This window comes from Arctopsyche grandis, chromosome 12, assembly GCF_051622035.1.
Source record: "Arctopsyche grandis isolate Sample6627 chromosome 12, ASM5162203v2, whole genome shotgun sequence".
Taxonomy (NCBI): domain Eukaryota; kingdom Metazoa; phylum Arthropoda; class Insecta; order Trichoptera; family Hydropsychidae; genus Arctopsyche; species Arctopsyche grandis.
Window position 1 is genome coordinate 18,934,680 of NC_135366.1, and position 25,939 is coordinate 18,960,618.

The window sequence follows — 25,939 nt, forward strand, 5'->3', positions numbered from 1 at the left end:
AAGTGTTGGCGTGTAGTAAGCTTCCGTATAATGTATTATGCTTTTTATGTGGTTACTATATTAATTAGTTGTTAATATATTCCTACGTTGTATTATGCTTATGGTTTTGTAGCGTTCATTAGTATTATATGTGCATGTATTATATTTATATTTTAAGAAATAAAAAATAATTTGAGAGCACGTCAGATTGATTGTAAGATCGTGATGCTTCGATGTGGGAAAATGTAGTTTCGGTTTTTAACAAATGAAAGTCTTTTTTATAATGAAAAATCTTATTCTTTTTACTAAGCGGTCTGTTTGATATTAAGCAATGTATATATTTTTTTTAATACACATACATATGTATAGACAATTGTAATTTTATGATAAGGCATTATTTTCTTACTGTATTAAATATTATACATAATATATGTATGTCAGTCAAACTAGCATTTATTTTGATAACGAATGAATAAATCGAATTACAATCGATATGTTTTTATGTCTGTAGTAAATTATGGAACTAAAGTATTTCAAATTAGACTATATATGTAGTTTAAAAGTGGTGATAATTTTGTATTGAAATGCTTAAACAACTTTAAGAAAAACGTTTGTTTTGACATCCTCTCAGAGAAAGATTTAAAAAATATCGGAATATTCCGTTTAGCCATAGAATGATTTAAAGCGAATGGAAGCGTGTTGTTGGATGGCCCTTCATCCAGCAGTGAATGGCGAATGGCTGTATATGATTATGATGATGACGATATTAAAGGTAAAGTAAATTAATGCTCAGTTCTGAGCCGCATTGTATTTTTTGCTTAAATATTATTCAAATACATATATTATTATTTGCAATTTGATTGTATTGATATGTAGATGAGAAATTCCAGATAATGATGTTCGATAATGTATCGCAATAATTGCGATCCATTACAATGTGCGTCACATTACAATATGTATCGCAATATTGACAAATTGCACGTACATTATTTTGGTGTACCCTTGACGGTAGACCAACCCCTCTTTTCTCCTCATCCCGATCGTTATTTCTCCACTCTTCATAGGTTTTTCTTGCGAGCACAAACGAATTTCACGCCATGATACCCAGGAACAACCGTTGAACACCTGGTCCAGTTCGCACACCTCCCCCTAGCGCTCCACACATCATACCGTGGAACGATTCCGGAGCCATTACTCTACTGTGATATCGTTTATGCTTACTTTCATACAAAAAAATCCATCCTTCTTCTGCGTAAGTGCGTCTATTTGAAAATTGTGTAATTGGATGATTTCATCTAAGGACTTGAGATGTATGCGAGTTTGAGGAGATGACAGTGTTTGTACATAAGTACATATGTATATTGTACATATATGTGTCACCACACATGTTCTGTTAGCTAGGCGCGAATTTTCACCGAAAGTGGATTAGTGCACTAATTAAAACGCTTAAATTGAGTTGATCGCATTATTATAGGAGAGTAATTACTTCATCTTAACAGGGTTAGTCGCAGGCTGTATTAACTGTGGCGGGCCTGACGCGGATGTGAGTTTCGAAAGTCAGAGATTGTCAACCTATGCCTTCAGGCATAGGTTAGAATCTCTGACTTTACCTTAAAGCTTTCCATTTTATTTTAACAAATTTTATTCGACATTCTTTTAAGCTAATGATCTGAAAAATATTTCTGGTCAGGCACATACTAAAGAAAACTTATTTACATACATATGTGGATTTATGCTCAATATAAGTTAAGGGTTAGAAATTTGGGAAGAAAATCAGTTAAGGGCTCTGAACTCAAGATCAAAACCTATATACTATCTAAATTAACATATACCATGAGATTGTATACCAAATTCAGTGGTCCTAAGTTGAAAACGGTGGATTTGCATAGCAGAAATATCTGTTCATACAAAGATAAATATGTGTATATATGTATATACATACATACATGTCTTCAGACCTGCATATACACACACACATACAAATATATATGTATATATATATATATATATATATATATATATATATATATATATATATATATATATATATATATATATATATGTATGTGTGTGTGTATATGCAGGTCTGAAGACAAGGGGATGAGTCAGTAAGAATACACGGGGCCCTGTCTAAAATGGTAAGCGATGTAGCGAAGCCTGCAAATTCTTGTTTGCCCAGTGATGACGAATTCATCGACAAAATTCGCCATAAACAGTCAAATGATTAAATGTACTTATTAATTACATTCTTATGTGTACATATACTATGCATGTCTTTTAAATCTGCAGATTTCAACTTAGAACCACTGAATTTGAAATATTTTTTTTTGTGATTAAAATAACCCCCCATTTCAACTCCTCGTTTTTCTTTAAATAACATTGTTAAGTTTGGTCCGCATTATCGTTTCTTTGTCTAATAGGTGCTATCTATGAAGAAAGTTAAGTATATGCATGCATTTGTATGAATTCGTATCATGTATGTATGTACATGCATTTATATGCGTGTACGTACATAAACATTGTATTTCAAAAAGGTTGAATTTGACATATAGTTTGAGTTCCAATTTAGACAATTTAACACGTGACTCGTCATGCATAGATTGAGAAACAAGGTTATAAACAACTTTAGGGTGGTTTTCGAAAGAGGGAGGGGCAGGCGGGGGGTGATATAACGTGTTTATAATTGGAGCTCGCGCCCGTAAAATCTACTGCAATTAATTTAGCGGTGTGTGCGCGCTAACGAAAAGGGATTTATAATTAACACTTTAGACAACAACAACAACTATATCACATTTTTAAATATATAAAATGAAAATTGTCAAATTGTAAATTTTGACTTAAAAACTGCACTATCAGTTTTTTTATTGACAGCAATTTCAAACGAGAAAAATAATTTTACGGGCAGATATTTGACGTATGACATTTTGTACTCGTATTTTGCAATTTGCGCGAATGTGTGTTGGTGAATGTGTGAACTTCTATAGTGTAGATGTGCGTATGTGACTAAGCATCCTGTCTGCCTGTCTGCCCGATATAATTGTGTTAACGAGAAACTCTAATTAGTACTGACTAATCCAGGGGGTTTCAACTTTGATGCCACATTTGTATGCGACTAGTTTTTTGTGCACTTGTGAATTATTGTTTATTTTGGAATACATTTTTACATACATACGAAATGTAATTTTTATTAAAAACATATTAATAAATTGAGATTTCTGATATAAAGATTTTATCAAATAAAAATTGTGTGTACGGTCGTACATATTATATATTTTAATGGAAAGTACTAGTACATGCAATTTTTTTTTTTAAGTAAACAAGAAGTTACTAGATGCATTCGGTGATTACGATAAAATGTCTACATATACCCTTCGGGCATAGACACATATTACATATATACATATACACATATTATATACATATGCATATACACATAGGACATAAACACAGATTACCAAAACACAATCTGCTTATGATCGTTGGCTTTAGAGAGTCTTTAGTTAATATCTATATATGTATGTATATAAAAATCAATATTTGTTTGTTCGTTTGTCTGTTACGTATGCGTTCCTATAAAATTCATCCGATTGGGATGAAACTTACATGAGTTATTGTTTGCATACCCGCGATAATTTCTGTAACGAAATCGCCCAAAAACGGGAAAACAGGTATGAGTGGCATTGCAACGCAATCATTTTAAATGTGTTCGCGTCGCCACCTGCGTTGTTAGGGCAAAATAAACAAACAATTGAATAATGTCAAATGTGTTCGCCGCCTGCATTTTTCCTGATTATTAAGTATTAATTTGAAACTGAAATATTTACTTATCGAAACACATCGAGAAACGGGAACGGGAACGGAAATAGGAACGGAAACGGGAACGGGAATTGCATGCGTTATTGTGGCATGCCGAATTCAGCTAGTTGTATATAAAATGTATTAGGAGCATCTATAATAATTAATTGTAAATAGGTTTTTGAGCTCTTTTTCCTATTATGCTGTACATTAACATTAAAGTAATGTAATACCATAATTAATAACAAAAAATAGATAAAAATTAGATTTAAAATATAAAATGATCAGTAGATAAGTAGCTATTAAAAAAAAATAAGACGTCTTGTGAACATAATTTAGTAATAAAAAAAGGATTTCCAAACTATACAAACTAAAAAATATATATATACCTGCATATATTAATCATCTCATGAGTATTTTAGTATTTATAATAAGCCATACTTATGTATGAAAGTTACCCAACAAAAAGAAAAATAGTATCTATTCTTTATAAAAGAGTATTTAAAATAATGATATATGATTATGGAATTAACATAAAATAGTTCAATTTAATTCGATTTAAGTTTTGCACACCTGCATTGTTTGGTTTAACTAATCGCTATTGGTTCGTAATTCTCATTACACGTCAGTTTCATCCAATTCACACTCACTCACACGAATGCTACACACACCAATCCACGACCACAATTTATACGTACTGTGATTTCAATTAATATATTAAGTGAATCAATGCGTGGGCGTTTGCAATACTCGAATAGAAATGGAAAAATAAAAATAAACAAACCCGAGATAGTGAAAAGTGCGTCGACGCGCAAACACGGAATACGGCTAATTTACAACCCCTTGATCCTTGAGCAAGGGGTTAATAAACGTTTCAAGTGGCGTAGCGCCCCTTCGAACAAGTGTTCTTTCGCATTGAACGTATTTGCTCACATCGACGCGTCGGATTATAGGATAAATAATAATATATTAAAAAAAAACGATCTAAAGTATGTAGGTTTGTGTATGTAATGTGCATACACTTCAGTACAATGGCCAATAGCCCTTCTGTTGGAAGTTAATCGACGAATTTTGTAGGTTCGTCGTTTTTGAAGAGTGAATTAGTGCGGTGTCCGAACGTCTCCATCAGTCATCGCCGTGACAAGTGTATGGGGTCTGGGGGTTACCTAGGTACCCGGTTTCATTAGATTAACGCGAGGGGTACCCGGCGTCGAAGGGTTAAATTGTGGCTCGAGCGAGCGCTCCCTTATCAATGGACCATGTAATGGGTTTCCAATGTAATTAACACAAACATTTGTAATTGTCTTGACATTGCACTAGCGCTGCCGACGGTAATGGGCTACTTCGGACATGTGTGTGTGTATTGGACATATGTATGTATGTAGAGACATATGAGCTATACTATAATATAATATAACAGTATTTTATTTTGAAGTAGCTTATGTTTAAGTGATATTTTTCGGATTTGCTGCAAATAATTGCAAACCACCCGGTTGCATGCTCATTTCGATTGCATTTTAACTGTTTGAATTTCAACATGTACGAAAGACGAGATATTATTGGGGTTGCGCAGATGACATTTCGATGTACATTGTTGATTGGCAATTCTTTAAATTGAGTTGGATCTTTCTGTCAAGTTTAAAACGGCAAAAGCCGAGACAAAAGTATGAAATGAGCATGCGCCCGCTTGGTTTGCAATCGTTTGCAGCGCAGGGATATTTTTCATACTACTTGGATTTTTTTAACCATTGCTGAGAGCGCTGTTTAAAAAAGTGAGCTATATTACGGTTAAAGTCAGCAGAATAGCTCAGCGCTTAGACCCGGGCCACACCGTGCAACTTTTTCGGCCAACTAGTTGCGTGATCAGAAAAAATGTATGGAAATGTGAGTGACAAAGAAGTTGACGTGTGTGGCATGCCCCATCTACCTGCATACGAGGCCTGGCCACACCGTGCGACTTGCGAGCGACTTGCGACCAGATCAATGTATGCAGTTAGATGGAGCATGGCACACCCGTCAACTTCTTTGTCGCTCACATTTCCATACAAGAAGCGTATAATATTATCAACTGAAGGGTCATGAGTTAAATCACTGGTCCAGAACTTGGATGTGACTCCAGCTCGATCGTTTCCTTTCAGAGTTTGACAATTTATCTGATTTCATTATTGAAACGGTTCCAAACAAACCTATCTTCATTTGTCATCATTATTTGAATATAATAATATATTTTTTAAATTTATATGAATTACATGTGTAGAAATTTACGTAATATGCCATATTTATCGTCTTGGGGTAAAACCCGTAGTGGTATTTGGCATGGTACCACTGGTACCATTCCAAATATAAAAAAAAAAACTACTTATTGTCGTTGAGACGTGTGTATGAACGATCAGTATGACGTCAGAAACAACGCATGCGCATTGTGGATGTAACGTCTGTATGAAAAATCATCAGCAATGCGCGTTTTATATGGATACATTAAATAAAAAAAATTAATGTGCTCAATCTATGTATCTATGTATATACATTTCGATAAATTAATTTCAATAAGTAGTATACATATAAAGTCTATTAATTGAATAAGCGATTAAATTAACATACAAATATTGTAAAGATAAAAAACCTGTGATATATAATATGAATCAACTGATGTTAATTTTTTTAAATTATCTTTTCAACTTCATGAATATTTTGTGACATTTTACAGTTAATTTTTTAATGAACTCGTAGGTGTCAAAAATTGCTTATGTTGTTGTTTATATTAAACAAAACTATGAATGAAAGAATAATTGACGGTATGTTCTAGTTATAAATTTATTTATGGAACATCGGTACTTTGGGACATTGGAAAAGTGCTACGTAGAAAGATATTTATTTGTTTATTTCTGTTAATATAAATATATGTACATACTTGTGTATGCTTAGCTTTGATAGCCAGATATTGTTGTTACGTTACGTAGATGTTATGAAATATGTTTTTGGATTATTTTTTTGTTAATATGTACATATGTACATGTATGTATATGCTTCGATTTTTGGAAACGGAATTCGTGGGTGAGAAGTATGACAAAGGTGGTGGATATAGTGAAGAAAATAAAGAGATTGAAATGGATATGGGTCACGTAGCTAAAATAATGGACAAAAGGTGGTCAAAAGAAGTGCTAGAATGGTACCCGAGAATGTAAAAGGGTGGAAGGAAGGCTGTAGAGAAGATGGGTAGACAAAATTTGAATAATATATGGGGTGCGATGGATGAGAGTTGCGCATAACAGAGACGAATGGAAGCGTGTTGGAGAGGTCTTCATTCAGCAGTGAATGGTGAATGACTGTATGTATGTTGTAAATGATAATGATGCTTAACTTTTATAACCAGATAATTTTATTAAGTTTTATTTTTCCGAAAATAATTCCCATATGCCTTTAATTGATGGATACTCGTATACAATTTAGTTTTGTGCAAATCACCAAGTGCTAATGTCAAAATTAAATATCTGAACAACAAAAAGAGTTCGGTTTCAAAATCGATGAATCGTGTTATTGAAAGTGTTGCATTCTATCACGCACAAATGTTCGTAGTATTTAATAGTGAGATTTTATAATACGCTCAGGAATTTATCGAAGCTTATTATTCGTTCGTAAATTGGAATTGAAATTGACTTTTCATTTCAGTGAATAGAAAAAGGACGAATTAATGAAACATTTAGTTTACCTGAACTCTGACTTCGGGCAGATTGACTTTCATGGCTAGCTCCTCTCGCGAATACACATCCGGATAATGGCTCTTTTCGAAGGCTCTCTCCAGCTCGTGGAGTTGATATGTCGTGAAAGTTGTGCGATTTCGTCGATGTTTCTTTTTGCCAGAGGCGTCCGTGCTGCCGGAGTCACCTCTGGAGTCACCGGCCCCGGAGCCTCCACCCCCTGTACCCCTCGCCCCCTCATCCGAGCTGTCTCCGGGGCTCCGCTCCAGCCTGGCGTCTGTTCCGTCGTTACTGTGACACGAACCTTCACCTGAAATATTTTAATACACAGAATTAAACGATGTACTTAATAAATTTTCACATCAAATATAACATATATACATGTAGAATATAGATGTTTTAAACTTATGTGGATCTCTCGTATGATCTGATTCGCGAGCTTAAAATGTCAGTTTAATTACGTCATGGTGTCAAGTTCGATCGTTTTAAAATTGTACGACCCAGATTTATACACAACAAAAAATAAAATGCATGCGGAATAAATCGTGTATGTACATATATAGTCATAAGATGAATCACGTGCTGTTGCATATTTTACATTTACAAATTATGTAAATTGAACTAGAAACTAAGCAGTAGGAATTCACGATATGGCGGCAATTTCTCCCCCTTCGAAACGCATTATAAAATTATTATAATTTTACTAAAAGTGATTGATAAGCGTAATTTAAACTTCCCCTGTTGTGTTTCAACTTTCAAGTATGGTATATGTTTAGGTACAATAAATTATGTACTTTGTGTATTCCGAATTAAAGTTTGAATTATATGTACTTGAATTAATTTATGAAAGTTGATATTGAAATATTGAATACTAATTAATTGAATTATTTAAAAAATATATATATACATATGTAAGTGATGTTTAGATCAAAGAGTGGGAGAAGATGATTGCTTCCGTAACCAACAGCTCGTGAAATAATGTATACTTTCAATGTTATGATGAAACTATCTAGTGTTGAAGCAGCTTGGCTGTTTAAATCAACTGCCCCTCTAGTAAACAGTTTCCATGTTAGAGGGTGAGGGGTGAGTTTTTAATTTTCATGGCGACCTGGCACGCGAGCCGATTTCTCAAGTACTTTTAAATTTAAAGTCTCTATTAAGCGAGTCAATTTTATCCGCCGATAACGGAGGCAGTTTCCTCTTAAGTGAGCATACAACACCTTGTAAAATCGAAATCGCTTTTTTTCGACAACTTTTTATTTGTTTTTTTTTCCCACTCTCGCTTGTTTCAAAACGTCATTGCTCGTTAGTTGTCCGTGTCGTTTTGCCGAAAATGGTAATGCTCGTGATAAAAGGCGATATATGTATATAGATATATGTATATAATATATTAGTTGGTGTGCTTTATTTTTTTTTTTAGTTTTTTAATATCGACATTAATGACTAGAACGTTGCCAATAATTGGAATAATTATTTTTGAATAGGCGACTAATTGAAAACGTGATTAAATCGGAGCACGGCGTGTAATAGCGGCTTTAGTTAATGGTTTCGTCGTTGCAGAGACATTTCGAAATTGACATTATCAAAATTGTGCAAATAATTTATAATTGGGCTAGAAATTGAATTTTCGATCCTTTTATAATGTTCATTAAAATTTGACATAATTTACTAATATTTCGTTTAAAATAATAAATAAGGCATATATTTTTTAACAAAAAAGTCTCTTCTGTTTTTGCAGCTTATTGAAATCAAAACAATTGGGTTTTCTTTAAAATCATAATCTAATATTTTCGGTAAGCCTAACGTAAACTTTACGTAATTATTTTAAACATTGAAAGTTTGTTATTTTGAGTTTAAATAGAGTGAGATGTTTGACTCGGCGCTTAATTATTAATTACGACATATTTTTTGTAATGTTCAATTTAAATACTTGTCGATGAGGTATGCAAAAAAGGACTAAATTGTCTTAATATATTTAATGTGCTAACCTTATATTTTTTTAATTACTGCTTTTTTTTATTCGTACACATACAAATCTACATATGTATATCAAATTTTATTACATTGCTTTAATTCCACTCAAGTAACATTGATGACGTAAAATGAGGGTTGCCAAACTCGCGACCAATTTTGATTTGATTCACAAATGAATCTTAAATCACAAATATATATCTTTCGTTTAGTTAAATTAGTAAATATAATTTTTTAGAATGTCTGAAAAAGTTTAAAATTTGATTGGGCCCGGTATTTCTCATAATAAGTGATAAGATATAATTAAAAAAATTAACCCTTAATGAATAATAAAGTCATTACAATGTCTTACACTTCATACTCACTTTGTCAGTGGTGGATATTGTTGTGATACAGTCAGTTTCACAACAGTATCGATACGCGGCAGCATATCACCCGCCGCATTCGTGACGGCGTATACGAAGGGGTAGGTTATTTATCAATCGTTTCGTACGGCGAATTAATTCAAACACACCGGGTAATTTAAACCGAATATTAACGGCGTTATTGCCCCGCGTTACTCGCAACGGCGAGATTTATGTGTCGGCCGAATAACATAATTACACGGCAACTACCGGAAAAGTGTAATAGTGCGTAATTGGAGACGCGGTATTGTGTTCTCGATGCTATGGAGTAGTTCACCGGATCCTGATGCGTATCCTTACTGTCAAACGTGAACCTTATTGTACTTATGCTAGGCCTATATAGCCCTATTTTATATCCGTATATACACAGTTGTGTTGATACAAAACGAATAGTGTTAAATATACATAGTTTGTCACATACATACATATTATCAGTTTATATGGAGAAATGAATACATTATTTAAATAAAATTAAAAAAGTGCAGTGGGATACTTTCAATACGAAAGTGTTTTAAGTGAAAACTTGGATAACATAAAATGTATTCTAGTTCCGAAATAGTGTTATGCTGTCTGTCTGTTTTTATATGATTTTTTTCTAAATAAATTTATATTTTTTCACGATGTCATTACGGGTTGCCCCTGAGTGACATCTATGGTATTAAATTTGTGATTTTTTTCATTTATAGATTTTAAATTTTTGAAATCATATTCAAATAGTAGTGACATCGTGGGTAGGATGGATGTAACCAATTTGATGGAAGAACCGTGTCAACAATGAAATCAAATAAATTGGCAAACTCTTATGAGCAACGATCGAGGTTGAGTTACAAATATCCAAGTCTGACCAGCAGCACTAAAGATGATACTCAGAATAAATTCTTTTAAATTGAAGTCAACCTACAAAATTGAACCCGGCAACCTCTTGGTGGTTGGTATTACCGCATGAATTCATTTAACATGAAAAAAATACCTTTGTTCCTGTGGTTTTGAGTTATTATTTTAAAATAAAAGGAAGCATGTTGGAGAGGCCTTCACCCAGCAGTGGATGGTGAATGGCTGCAGATGATGATGATATACATTTTATTTATTAAAAAAATTGTAAAAATTAACGTTCATATGTTTTGAAAACACATGAAAGACTGTGTTCGAAAGAATTTAATTCAATTTATAGTTTAGTAAATTTCACTTTATCCGTCTGTACTAAACATATTTATAAAGTTTATCGAGCGTATGATTTTTCCTAACTTTTCCACACAAATTCAAAAGCGTGAAATTAATTTGAAATTAAAACAAAAAAGACACCAATTTCACGCGATCAATCATTCAGTGTGACCGTGCACTGATTTTTCTTTCTTTCGTGAATTGCACGATATCGTATCGCACACTCGGAAAACCCCACTTTGAACCGAAAAAATCGTAAAAATAAAATCGTCGCTATACATAAGTTCATGCACGCGTTTTTAAAAGCAAACATACGAAAATGCACGTTTAATAAATGAGTGTTGCGGCCACTCGTAATGGCCGGTTCGAGTATGATTTAGTGTTGCGGCCGAGCCGGGCCGCATATACTGGCGATCACAGTTACAAGAGCTCAGATCTGCGATAACGGTTATAAATTTCTATAATTAATGTAGTGTTCCCATGTAACTAATTGCAAATTCACTTAACGTATACATACCATTCGGTCTAATTTCGCGTCGTTAATCCAAATTCACCGACCCCCTCGCGTGTAGCTCTGCTTGTGCAACTTTTGAAACCCGTCTAAAGTCGTTCGAAATCGATGGTTAATTTTTCAGATATTGTATGAGATTAGGTCGGTCTAAAACGCTCGTTACAGTTAGGATTTACACGATATTTATTTAAATTGCTTATCGATATTATCTCTAATTTATTACGTTTGACAAGTGTACGTGTTACCTACAGTTTGAAAGGTATCAACATGATGGCTAACAGGCTTAAGGTTAATTCATCTCACGTTTATTTTTATTGGCTGTAAAATGTTTGGTCGTACTTAATGACTGTTATTAGGCGGTGCGAAGACCAGGTGGACGCTTCTCAACATTTAATTTTATATACTGCTTAATATTCTATTATGTGTATATTTAATATAATACAACAAAAGTGTACGTATGTACTTATGTTATAAAAGCACTAAATAAATTTAAAGTACGTTTTTTGTGCTTAATAGGTTGTGTATCGCATCAGAATATTAGTCAAAAAGACCACTTTGGTCTTAAAAACTTAATAAAGTAATCAGTTAATAATGTAACACTGTATTATAAAATAATGGTTTGATTGATTGTTGTGTTTAAAAAATGAAAATATTTAATTTAGGCAATCAATGCTTCTTTAGATTAGAGTAATTGTATAAAAGTATTTGATAAATTAATTCTACACATTTTTTTCGTGGAAATTTCATAATTTAATTTCCACTTCTTGATTGTTATATTACAATAATAGAATATTAAAGAAAATGCTACATCATCGAACTAAAGGTCGAAGTTTAATTTGTGCTGTATAATTAGCTTCTAAATGTATCAAAAATACTGTTACATAGTAAACTGGGGCCAATTATGCCTTTAATTTGAATCACTTTGTTATTTTACTGCAGGCGAATAAATATATATCAACAGTTGAAAAAGCTCTGCATTTATAGTGCACTTTGAATGATTTGACGTTCGAGAGCCTTTTTAAGATAAATCGGCCTTTATCTTGATATAAAACAATCGTATCTGTATAACTGCGCCGTGTTTGTTTTTATTGTATTTCAATTTGTTAAGATGTCTAAAGTCTTGAGTGGGTAAGCGGCCAGAGGCGGACTTGACCATTTGTAATATTAAACGATTTTAAATAATATCTGCATATCATCACGCCTTCGACGGACACGCTACATGTGTATTGTGTGTATAATGCGAGAGTTTGTGTGTGTAATTATTATTTAAACGAATATAAGTCGATAATTAATATTCCGTAGCCGTCACGTTAACTGAATTATGCCAGTTATAATATAATTCTCACACATTGACCGAAACGAAATCGTGTTTCAATCCGCCCACAGTATTAAAACAACTCAACCGTACCGCGTCAGTCGTGTGTCAATATCAATTATGTGTCAGTTATAATTATGTATATAATATTGAAAATACTTTTGAATATTTTGTAAAAGTTCTAGTACCAGTTGTAAATAACGAGAACATGACAATTTGACAAAGAAAATATATGTTGTGATACTTTTTGACACGACAAATACATGTACGATCACCTGTGATCGTTATTAGATAAATAAAATACGTTTATTATAAACCGACATTTGAAAGGGCAAAGAAAGCGTCTAAAAGCTTCTTTGTCACATTTATGACTTGACAAAAATGGTATTTAACATTAATATGTATACAAATGAAGTTACGAAAATATCTAGAATACCTTTTGAATGATTTAAAAAATATTAGTTAAATAAAATAGCAGTGATTACATTATATTATATTAAGAAAACACTCTATTCTTAAACATCGATCTTCATTACACACAGCAAAATATTTTTCACTGTTAAAATAATATTGATTCAGCGAGAAGATAAAATATTTACATGATTATATATGTAATATATATTTTTTATGATATTATTCAACTTAATCAATATTCACAACATGTTTTTACTGTAAAGAAAAAAAGAATACCGATTTCATAATTAGTGTTTCCTTGTTTTTCAAAACATCATACAACTTTCAATGATATTAAAGAAAGTAAATCTCATATCAAATATGGATACGATAAAATATTTCTCTTTTTTTTCTTATTCTTGTCAATCTCCAATTTTTTATCGAGTGTTTTTTTTTTAAATATCTCTTCCAATAAGTTTCGATTTGCGTTGCCTCTATAATATCAATGGGATTTGAAGTCTTTCCCAAGTTTCACCAAGTGACTTCATTGGTCTTTTTTCAAGTAAGCTTTGAGGTTTTACTTTTGTCACTCCTCAGTACGAAGAGATAGTTTTTTTTTATGAAAAATTTATACTTAAAGATAGATCTGTTTCAGGTATTTTTTTATAGATTAGGTAGAATATTAAACAGTGTCAATAATAAGAGATGATTGATTATAAATCATGTAAGCAGTTGAAGTAACAGCGATTTTCGAAATCATTGAGAAAATTTGATATTTTCAAACAAAAAAACCATAGATAATCGAATTAAATTGTCTATTGTGAATCTATAATACAATTTATCACGAACAAAACGGTCCAACATAAAAGTTTCGCTTTCATTAACACATTCAAAGTGTCGATGCTCGTCAAGAATGGGTTAATTAACGATGCGGCGACCCGAGAATGACTGATGGGAATATAATTAACGATCCTTTAGTGAAGCTTCGACGTCTTTGTTTTTTCTTCTATTCAAAGCGTATTGGCCATTAATTGGGATTGCATTCGATTCCACTTAACGAGCTGTCATATTAAATGCGTATTTTGAAATTAACGATGCCATTATATTGTAGCGTTGTACGAGTACGGCACGAACTACACGCATACAGGTCGAATCTAAACTGTGAATTTGATTTCATTTTGTGAGTAAATTTTTCCCGATTATTGGAGCTGGTGATTCGAGTTGATTGCCCGAAAGTGGTTAATAGACGCTCATTGATTCAAATTAAATGACGTTCATAAAAACGCTTTTAGATAACATTGTGCCGTCACGACTGCACTCACTTGTGTACAAACAGAATTAGTGTAACCCTGTGGCGGCTGACAGGTGGGGCCCGAACCCATGCCCACTTACCCTAATCAACTGTCAGATTTACTTCTGGATCTGTATTACCTGCTAATGTCTTCATCGTGGCCGTAAGGCGTACACACATACGCGTTCCGATATTAAGAGTTGTGATCAAAAAGTTTGAGTACCTGACGATATGGACATATTTTGGAAACACTGAATGATATGGACATATTTGGGAGACAAGGACTGTGGAAGGGACCTATGATTTTTATAAATAATTATATATAAATATGTAGAAACATGTGTTAATAAAGCAACAAAAATTTTGGTCAGTAAGTATAATAACAACAGCATGGTTAAAATATTCAAAGTCCTGCAGTTTTACAAACATATAATCAGTTTGATTAGTAGAACATACTTTTAAATAAAATTATAAAGCCATTCACATGTGTTTGGTTCCAACAAATTATTTCAGTATAACAGAATTTCATATGTGAAATTATGAAACCAACTGTCAAAGTAAATAGAACATATCTATACATATATGTATATATAATTATAATTATTGACCGTTTGTCTATTGAACCCAATGTATTGACCGTTTATCTATTGAACCTAATGTATTGACCGTTTATATTATATATTTACCATTAATTATAACAACTAAACAACATAATAAATGGTCAGTAGATTATATAAATTAAAAGCATTTAATGTTACTTAACAAATAAATATTGACTCTTTCTACAGACGCTTTTGTATATTTTAGGCAGATATTGTATTTTCAAAAGATTAAAAATAGATTAATGAACTTATGGAATTTTTTTTTAAAGCTTCACGATGATAATTATATATTTTTGAGGTTAGTTATGTTTCTTTATATTTCAATGAAAATATCATCCGCAAAATGATTCATTCACCTGTGAACTTTTTGGGTAAAGTAAAAGTATTGAAATAATTTTCTGATGATATTTTAATAGGTTTAGTTTACTATTGAATTATAAAAAAAGTTAATAACCATTCCATATCAGTAATAAGTGCGTATTGATTTATAAAATATCTTGTTACAAAAAATTAATGTAGCGTGTTTGCGCGCCGGATTTAATGTTTCTTTAATTCGTCCATTATAACATTATTTATTTTAATCATTTTGTAGTTTTTATCACCGTTTTCAAAGCGTAACGATTCTTAAATAATAATAGATAAATGTGCTATAGATATATATTTGTATTTTTTGTGGAAGAGCGATATATTAGTGGAATTACGATAAACATCGTTCCCCATTAAGCTTAGTGTTCCCTTTCAAATGTGATTAACAGGTTGTTTATTAATGATTCCATCAAGTATTTGTTTCTCTCTTTTTTATTTCCCGTTTTTTACATCGCTAAAATGTTTTAACTCAATTATCTCCACTTCGATAATGTGGATGAATACAAAAAAAAAAATAAGACTCACTGATGTGTCAGTCAATAAGAGCGCGCAACTACCTGAGAGAGTTACGAGTTCGATGAGCTTCTCAATATGTTGCCAATATTATATAATACATAAATGAGCTTAAAATAATACTAAATTATCATGTATTTTACTGACATGGAGGAAAATTATGTTCAATCTCATTCAATCTGATTGCGCTTTTCTTTTCGTGTGAAAAATTATACATTCATATAAGAATTTCAATAAAATTATTTGAATTAAAGATGATGCGTTCTATTAATTAATGTCCAGAAATGAGATTTGTGTACGAGTTTTCAACTAAGTTTTAAAATAGAAAAAATTAAAACAGGCAAATCTACACAACGTTTAAAAACCACGCACTGCTTTGAATTTATTTTTTTGTAAGGCTATTAAGAAATGTGTATCATATTTTCGTATGTAAATATTAATGTCATATAAATAAACGCGCTTAAAATTGTTATTAAATTATAAACAACGTTTCAAAAAGTGTACTTATTTCATTTGCATTTCTGATTCGAAAACAAAATGTCTATAATAATTTAATACGCAACAATTTAATAGTCAATATTGATTTTAATATATGGTCAGTAACTTTTACGAAAATTTGATAATAATAGTGTATATATAGTACATAAAAATAATAAACAATAAACGATCAGTCAACCGTTTATTATTTAAGTATAACATATTTGACAAACAGACAATAGTCAAATAGTCAGCGACTAATGATATAACTCGGTTATCATTTATTTTCTGCCCGAATAAAAACAGATAAAATGTGCCAGTAATTATGTAACTGGAATAAGTTATTGTAGTGAAAAATTACAGTTTAATCATATGGCAATTTTGACGTCTTCAATTGATTAACCAATTTTTCAAAATTATTCTTCATAATTAAAGAAGGGCGTTAGACGGATGCTTTTCAAATAAAAATGTACCGCTCTATTAGTGTTCAAAGCGAGAAATTAAAAATGCATGGTTTTTTCTAACAATAGTCAACCATTTTTTGTGCAAAGAGCATCCATCGAACGCCCTCCATTAATTATGAAGAATAATTTTGAAATACGAGTTGATCAATCGAAAACGTCAAAATTGATTTAAATGAAAATGACTTTTATTTGATATTTACATAGACTTATTTCTCTTTCGTATAAAGCAACCACTAATAAACAGTAAAATTTCATATAAAAAACAACCACTAAAATGAATTGACAGGCAGACAAAAATAAAATAACACATAAAAATCATCTTCGTAATTTTTATATATGTAAAAAAAAATTAACACAAAAACCATCGACTTTAAAAATAGCCCACAGAGACCGCTTATCGGCCGATTCAGCGTCGAATCGTTTATTTTGATTTTATAATAATTAATTTATCAATTAAACGATCGATTTGTTTCGCGGTTTTAAGCCGGAAGCTCACACACAACCACCACCTAAATTTACACACGTGTACCCATAGCTTCATGTATGTGTGTACACGTGAAGGTCCTTATAATGCCGTGGGCTGGCATACCTGCCGACGGCACACTGCCGAAGTATGACAGGCCGGTTATTAGACTCCATATCCACTAATGGAAGCGATTACAGGTCGAGATAAGTGACGCTCGGAACACGAAATACAATAATTAACATACACTTTATTTGTGAATATATATATATATATATATATATGTGTGTACGTGTGTGCACATGCACTCATATACTACATATATGTACATATGTACATGTGCTATGTTACTCTGTTCCGAGTATACTCATTAACTTATTCAATCACAGAAAAAAGTGGCCATTGGTGTGGTACATGTGTTGTGTACGTACTGGTGGCGCGCCAAATTTGAATTTTTTCTGGTGGCTCGTTAGTCACTCTTATTTCTGGTCGTTGAAAATATCAACTGCAGCATTAAAAGTGACGGTAAAAAATTGTTGGTGTATCTATTATATTAAGTGCTTATTATTAAAATATATGGGCAGTGAATGATCGGAATTTGGTTTTTTGTTGGTATTATAAGGTGTATCTGCAACTTATGTAGGTCTAGAATTTGTTTTGATTCTAAAATTATTATTATTTTTACTTCTATTTATGTATGAAAGTATTCTATTTATGTATGAAAGTTGTGACAATAGACAAAGTTTTGTGATCATGAGAAAATTTGACATAGAGATTTTGATTGATTTTAACTCAGAATGTGTGTGTTTGGAAAAAAATGTGTGTGTGCTTTAGTATCTAATATCAGTTACTGAAATGATTAGAATGTTAGGAGGTTGTTTTTTTTTAAATTAATTTTTAGACTGACCTGAAGTGGTGCCTCCCTTTATAAGTCTCCTCTCTTTACAAGATTTTTATTCATAAGTTTTTGGATCCAATTATCTCCTAAGCCACTCAACAAAGTGAGCAAAAACTAAAAACTTATTAAATATTGTATTAGTTCTAGTATTTTTAAAAAACTTTTACCTCAACCGAAAGTAGCAATTTTATTTTAGAGAATAGGGGTTTTTTTTCTACGAAAGCTTTCAGCGTTTAACTGATATTTCATATCTATTAGATTCAGTTTTAATATCAAGTAATTGACTGAAGACCCGTCAACCAGAACTGACAGTTTATTTTTATCTATACCAGGGTGCTACTCAAAAATATATTTTGCTTACAACAATATTTTATTTGTAGTGGAAATTTATTTTCATGAATTCCGCAAATTCTAGAAAACTCAAAAGACTTTTTGAATTTATTTTTTAAATATTAACGAATAATAAGTATGAAAAATATGTAAAATGTTTATATTTTGAGCCTTCACTACCCCCGATATTTTTATGTGGGCTATTTTTTATTATTTTCATGTTGGGATATACCATTTATTACATGTAACTTTATAATAATAAATATTTGTATTTATGTACATTTGTGTGTAGATATCAAGAGTCAAATTTACCACATGTGTATAATTTTTTATTTATTTATTTAATGTAGTAAATTGTATTCTAAATTGGTAATATGTACATACATATATACTATATATGTACTATTACATACATACATATTACATACATACATATGTACTATTTATTTTCCACCAAGATCTCCACCAAATATTTATAAGCGATTTTTCGATTTAATTATATCTAATTATTCACATTTAAGTAATGGTCGCATTTTTATATCTGGAGATTTTAATCTGAATTCTTCTAACTGTTTTCCTGATGACCTTAATTTTTTTATATCTTTATTCAACTTAAAACAAATTAATACTATTCGAAACTATTTTAATAATTCCATGTTGGATTTTCTATTAACAAATTTAGATTGTCAGAATATTATTATTTCAAATTCAGTTGATTCCTTGGTTCCTGAAGACAGCTATCATCCTGCTCTTGATATTCATTTAAAATTAACTATAACTTATTCCTCACTTCGTTTAATAAATAACTGTCTTAATACCTCTGTCCTAAATGGATGGTTATTTACAAATGTTGATTTCAAATATTTAAATGATATTCTTTGTAATTGTCAATGGGAGCGAGTTTATGAGTGCAAAGATGTTAATTTGGCCCTCTCTAATTTCTATGACATTATATATTCTATTTTTAATGATTGTTTTCGGTTGAAAGGATTAGTGACGAGTAAAAGGATTTATCCGCCTTGGTTTACTAAAGAAATTATTAATCTCTTAAAAAGTAAATATCAAACACATAAACTCTGGAAGAAATCGAGCAATCCTCTTATCTTAAATAATTTCCGTATTTTACGTACGGAAATTAAGAAATTAATTAATAATGCATATAATGTTTATGTAGCTGATTGTGAAAGTTCCATAGTTAAAAACCCTAAGAAATTCTGGAACTTCATCAATTCTAAACGTGTAAATCGTGTAAAGTCGACCATTATGTACAATGATTCTGGATTGTTAGAGGGTGATCAAAACATTGCTAATGGATTTGCCGACTTTTTTAAATCAGTTTTCAATAATCCTACTGATTCCATGGAACCTACCAATGACTCGGAATTTACTTTCCCCACTTTAGCGATTAATCATCTTAACTCTTCCGATCTGAAATATGGCTTTCTAAAGTTAAAAAATATTTATTCTTCCGGTCCTGACTCCATCCCTAATTACATCCTAAAAGGATGTGAGGTTAGTCTCTTAGAACCTTTAAAATTCATTTTTAATTTAATTCTAAGGAACTCTTCATTCCCCAATTTATGGAAATGCTCTAAAGTAACTCCTATTCATAAGAAGGACGATAAATCTTGTGTAAGGAACTACAGACCAATAACTATCTTGTCAGCGCCAGCCAAAATGTTTGAGGTAATATTACACAGATACATTTTTAATCACTTTCAAAGTATGCTCATTGATCAGCAGCATGGCTTTCGACCGGCCAGATCAGCTATTACAAACTTGTTATGTTTCTCTAATGACATAACCAGCACTTTGGATTGTAATAATCAAATGGATGTAATATATACTGATTTTGAGAAGGCGTTTGATAAAGTTGATCATAAAATTTTGGTTAGTAAATTAAGTTTTATTGGATTTACTTATAATCTTGTTGGTCTTTTTATTTCTTATTTACAGGATCGACGTCAATTCGTTAAGTTTGGGAGTTGCTTTTCTTATGAGTATGTTGCCACTTCTGGGATTCCCCAAGGATCAAATCTTGGCCCTTTATTATTCCTAATATTTATTAACGATATTCAATCTTCTATTCACCATTCTAAATTTTTATTATATGCGGATGACTTAAAAATCTATAAGAGAATAATTGATTTACCTGACGCTCTTTATTTGCAAGAGGATTTGAATTCTATTTATGAATGGGCTAATGTTAATAAACTTCCCTTCAATATCTTAAAGTGTCGGGTCATTTCTTACTCTCGTTCTCGTTCTCCTATTAAATATCCGTATAAATTTCATGATTCTCTTCTTCAGAGAGAATTATTTATATCTGATCTGGGAATAGTCTTCGAAAATAGTTGGAGTTTCAACATTCACATTGAGAATATCTGTGATAGGGCAACAAAAATCCTTGGATTCGTAATCCGTAATTCGTCCGAACTAGGGCTCACTGCCATTCGTCTCTTATATTGTACATTAGTTCGCAGTGTGCTCGAGTTTGGCTCCATTATATGGTCTCCCTATCAACTTCGTTACTCTCTAATGTTGGAACGAGTCCAAAGGAAATTCCTTAGATTTTTATATCTGAAGACATTTGGATTTTATCCATATCTGTTCCCTAGTGCCTTTGTCTTGGGATCTTTGGGTTTCAACTCCCTGGCAAAGAGAAGAGATTTATTTCTTGGGAAACATTTCGTAAAATTACTTAGAGGAGAGATTCACAATCCCACTATCCTGGAGAAACTAAAATTCTGGGCCCCGGAAAATCGTAGAGTTTTAAGAAAACATGATATATTTTTACCAATTAGGGCTAAATCAAACGTGCTCATGAACTCCCCCCTCTCGAGAGCTGTTCGACTCCTTAACTTACTGGCACATTACTTGGACCTATTCGATGCCAGTTATGTTGAGTTGGTGGAACACATCCTAAATAGCACGATATAAATTTTTCAATCTTATTTCTTTGTTTTTATTTTGTGTACATATTTTTTACTTGATTTTTATTATTTTTTTATGATGTTTTTTTTTTATTTATGATTTTTATTATTTTCTTATGTTTTTTTTTTATTAATGATTTTTATTATTTTTTTTATGATGTTTTTTTTGTAATTTTTATGATTTTTATTATTTGTATTAAAATCACATTGACGCTTTGGGGCAACCTGTCAAGTCTCTGTGGTATTGATTTTTTAAAATAAAATAAAATAAAATATTAATATGTATTTATATATTAATATGTATACATATTTTTATAAAGATATTTGTACATAGTATTTGTCGTGGCTTTTTGTATAATGTTTATTATTTAAAATTTTTTTTTACTTATATTACTACATATGAATGTAGTAGTTCATTGATTTCCGAGAAAAAATGGTCCAGAATTAAAATAAGCATCACAAGGCTAAACATTATCGATTGATGGTTTGGTATGTACATATAATGCAAGTAATTGTGAAGATTATTAATGTATTATACATACGCTACCAAAAACATTATTCATTTTAAATTTAAATAGATTATAATTTATATTAATAAAAAAAAAATATTCAGTATCATTTAAATTCATAAAGCATATCCTGGTATGAAATAGTGAACAAAAAATATTTATTAAAGTGAAATTAATTTTGTACAAAAATTATGCTACACAATAAACTAAAAAAAAACGACTATAATAACTGGGAGATTAATATTTAATTATGGCGATATACCAATAAATTGACCTTTATACGATCGGTAATTAAATAACGCGTCATGTGTATTAATTAGTACGCAATAAGAAACTGTATGTAGACATACTTGTTGTATAAAATAATAATGACGAGTCGATTCACGTGCAGCCTCCCAGTCCCTCCACCTCCAACCCCTCTAATTCAAATGATCCGCAGTTGGAAATATAATTAACTTCTCCCTCGTGGCAAGTGCATTTGTGTATATTTGTATTATCGAGTATTGCGCGCTGTTTGACAGTTCATTATTTCGCATTTTGATGCGACTCCCCTCTTCACATGCTGCCGGTTGCAGCCATCTAGTTTGATTCCCTTTTAAATATATGTACATATCGTGTTCCTATGTGTGTATACATTATGATGACATCTATATTTACATATTATATTTTACAATATTCATTGAGACAAAACATTTTATTTTTGTTTATACTAATTATATATATACAATACTAATAGTTTTTTTTTTATTTTTTAGTAAAAATGTAGGTTAAAAAATCTTTATTTTAGGAATAAAGATAATGTTTACTATGAGTAAGTTTATCATTTATGGGTAGATTTTTTTTATTTGTATCAAATTAAGCAACAGAAACAAAAAATATTCTGTAATAACAAGGTATTACCACATATAAAAGAAAAGATTTTGTATTTTTTTTTACAAACAGGTAATAAATTTAATTAAGCAGACGGTGAAGGATAATTTAACATACTGACCATCTGTTTTATAAATAATTTAACTCATTGACCAGCGATTTTAATTAGAATATATTAAAATGATTCATTTACGTGTATCATATATTTAAATATTGTACAATACGTAAAAAAAATTTTTTTGTTTATTATTATTGTATTTTTTAAACTTAATTTCCTATAGTTTTAATGTTTGTTTTTTTTTTATATAATTTTGATTCTAGTTTTTATCTTATTTTTAAAATAATTTATATTTTTTGTTATTATATTGACAAATTTCTCGAATCCATCGGCTATGCCGCATCTCTAAAGAATTTATAAAAAGTCATGTCTTTATAATATTCAGACGGAGCTTTGTTAAATAATATTGAATATATTTAATTTAACATATGAGAAAAATTCAATATAAAAAAAATAAATTATCAGTGAAAAAAAATCCAAAAATAATGCTAAACGTCGTAAAGTATTGTTATATATGTATGTATGCGGTCTCCGTGACGAGCCGGAATGTTAAATTACCTAAAACGCAAATATCGGAAGGCAAAGATTGAAAATCGAAAGATCAAAAAAAAAGGGTGCATGGTAAACGGTACACACTCACTTAATTTGCGCGAGCAGGATACAACAGGAACAAGAGGAACAGGCTTTTCCTACCGTATTCTGCGCACGCACATTAATACGGGAGGAAAAGCCTGTTCCTCTTGTTCCTGTTGTATCCTGCTCGCGCAAATTAAGTGAGTACGTACCGTTTAATATGCACCCTTTTTTTTGATCTTTCGACTTAAGATCTTTCGATTTTCGATCTTTGCCTTCCGATATTTGCGTTTTCGGTAATTTAACATTCCGGCTCGTCACGTAGACCCGTATGTATGTATCTTAAATTGATTCCAGATTTTGGTAAGTTGAGCTATTTTTTTTTTAATTTTCGAATAACATGTTTATATACATATGTACATATTTATTTTATTTTAATTTAATTAACAACTTAATTTATTAGATACGATTTGTATCTATTATCCAGTATCGAATGATAAACATTGATTTTATTTTTTTATAAAAATAATAATCGCAAAAAAAGTATCTACATATGTATGTAATACATCGAATTAATGTTGTATTGGATTCAAATTATTTTATGTAAATACGGAAATTCATTTGCATTTTTTATTGAAATACGTATAGCATTTAAGATGAAATACATCTATGTAATATCTACTGAGTTCATTTGATCAATAGTAAAATTAAAAAAAAACCGAGTACATTTTTCAGTGTTGGGGGGGAAAAAGGGATGATGTAGCATCGGTCGGTGGCTATAGGTATATTATTTGATTTGTCCGGACGTGTAGTATGTGGAGGAGACGTATTAGGTCCGGGTTGTCGTGTGCTGTAACTCAATATAAGGTTAATAATACAAAGCTTTGGCGTTAAGCAGCTTTCGCGAGTAAGCGCTTGTTAGCGGCGCCAGCGACGCGCCTCGACGCTTCCCGAGAGGGGCGTCGCTGTCATGCCTCGCCAAGGGAATTACACTGCAAATCTCATTTTTCAATATGCACCATGTCTATTTTTGCCTAATTAACGTCACAAACATAAACATTATTTACAGAAAAAATATCATCAATAAAACTTTCTGATTTTGGATATGGGTATAGAGTTTGGTCAATATTTAGAGCTTGGGACGCTTTTCTTTTGATTAAATATTTTTGTAGACGTTTTAAGTACCTTATTGTGTTTGTTTCAAATTTTAAAAAATTATTTTATTATTTATTTTTTAGATTTAATTTCATATTGCAAAAAATTGATTCAATTTTTGTATCGATTAAGTACATACATATATGCAGTATTGACGCAATTAATTTATATTCTGCATTCTTTATTTTTTTGTAGAATTTCCTTTATAGAAGACATATTATGTATATAATATTGTAAATAGGTTTTTGAGCTCTTTTTCCTATTATGCTGTATATTAACATTAGAATAATATAATACATACAATGATTACTAACAAAATTAAATTAAAATTGTAAAATAGAAAATGATCAGTAGATCAGTAGCTATTAAAATAGATATAAGATGTATTGTGAACATAATTTCGTAATAATAAAAAGCATTTAAAAATCAAAAAATGTATATGATATTTTGATAATGGAATTTTTTACTATATCTTTTGTATTATTTTTAAAAATTAATTTGAAGAAGTTTACATACATACATACATATATAGCTTTAAACGAAGCACAATACACTCAATGCATATTTACATATTTAAAATGGATTATAAGTAGACACAATATAAGAATATAAATATAATATTTTGATAATGGGATTTTGTACTGTATATTTTGTATTATTTTTAAAAATTAGTTTGAGTGATAAGAAGCTTACATACATATGTAGCTTTAAACGAAGGACAATACACTCAATACATATTTACATATTTAAAATGGATTATAAGTAGACACAATATAAGAATATAAATATAATATTTTGATAATCATATTATAGCTTTCATTCTTTTCCTTTTCATTTGTTTATTTTGTATTTACCTTTTTCATTTGTTTTATATTTGTAAATTTCAATTTCTTCTTATATTCTATTTTATAACCTTTTCCAAATATTTTAATACTATAGTTTAATTATGCAATGTTCTACATATTTTGTCATGCCTTTATTCTTTACTTTTTAATTTGTTTTCCTCATATTTATCTTTTTCATTTTTGTAAAAATCTATTATTGGACTCGGATGTTACATATATTATTTATTTACTATTTGTTTTTTTATACATATCTATGTACATCCTGTCTGTTGATTTTTCAATTAATAAAATAAAAAAATAATGGGATTTTGTACTGTATATTTTGTATTATTTTTAAAAATTAGTATGAGTGATAAGAAGCTTAC

General features: G+C 30.7%; 2 protein-coding genes across 2 annotated transcripts in view; both read right to left on the bottom strand.

Annotated features, from left to right (window-relative positions):
- LOC143919537 (GATA zinc finger domain-containing protein 1-like) overlaps positions 1-25,939 on the bottom strand; it is a 241,054-nt gene that overhangs the window by 130,219 nt on the left and 84,896 nt on the right. The window lies entirely within an intron of this gene.
- LOC143920452 (uncharacterized) overlaps positions 1-25,939 on the bottom strand; it is a 48,779-nt gene that overhangs the window by 21,642 nt on the left and 1,198 nt on the right. Inside the window, exon 2 of the mRNA XM_077443342.1 lies at positions 7,484-7,782. Within this exon, the coding sequence (XP_077299468.1) occupies positions 7,484-7,782 (299 nt within the window). The remainder of the gene's footprint in view (positions 1-7,483; positions 7,783-25,939) is intronic.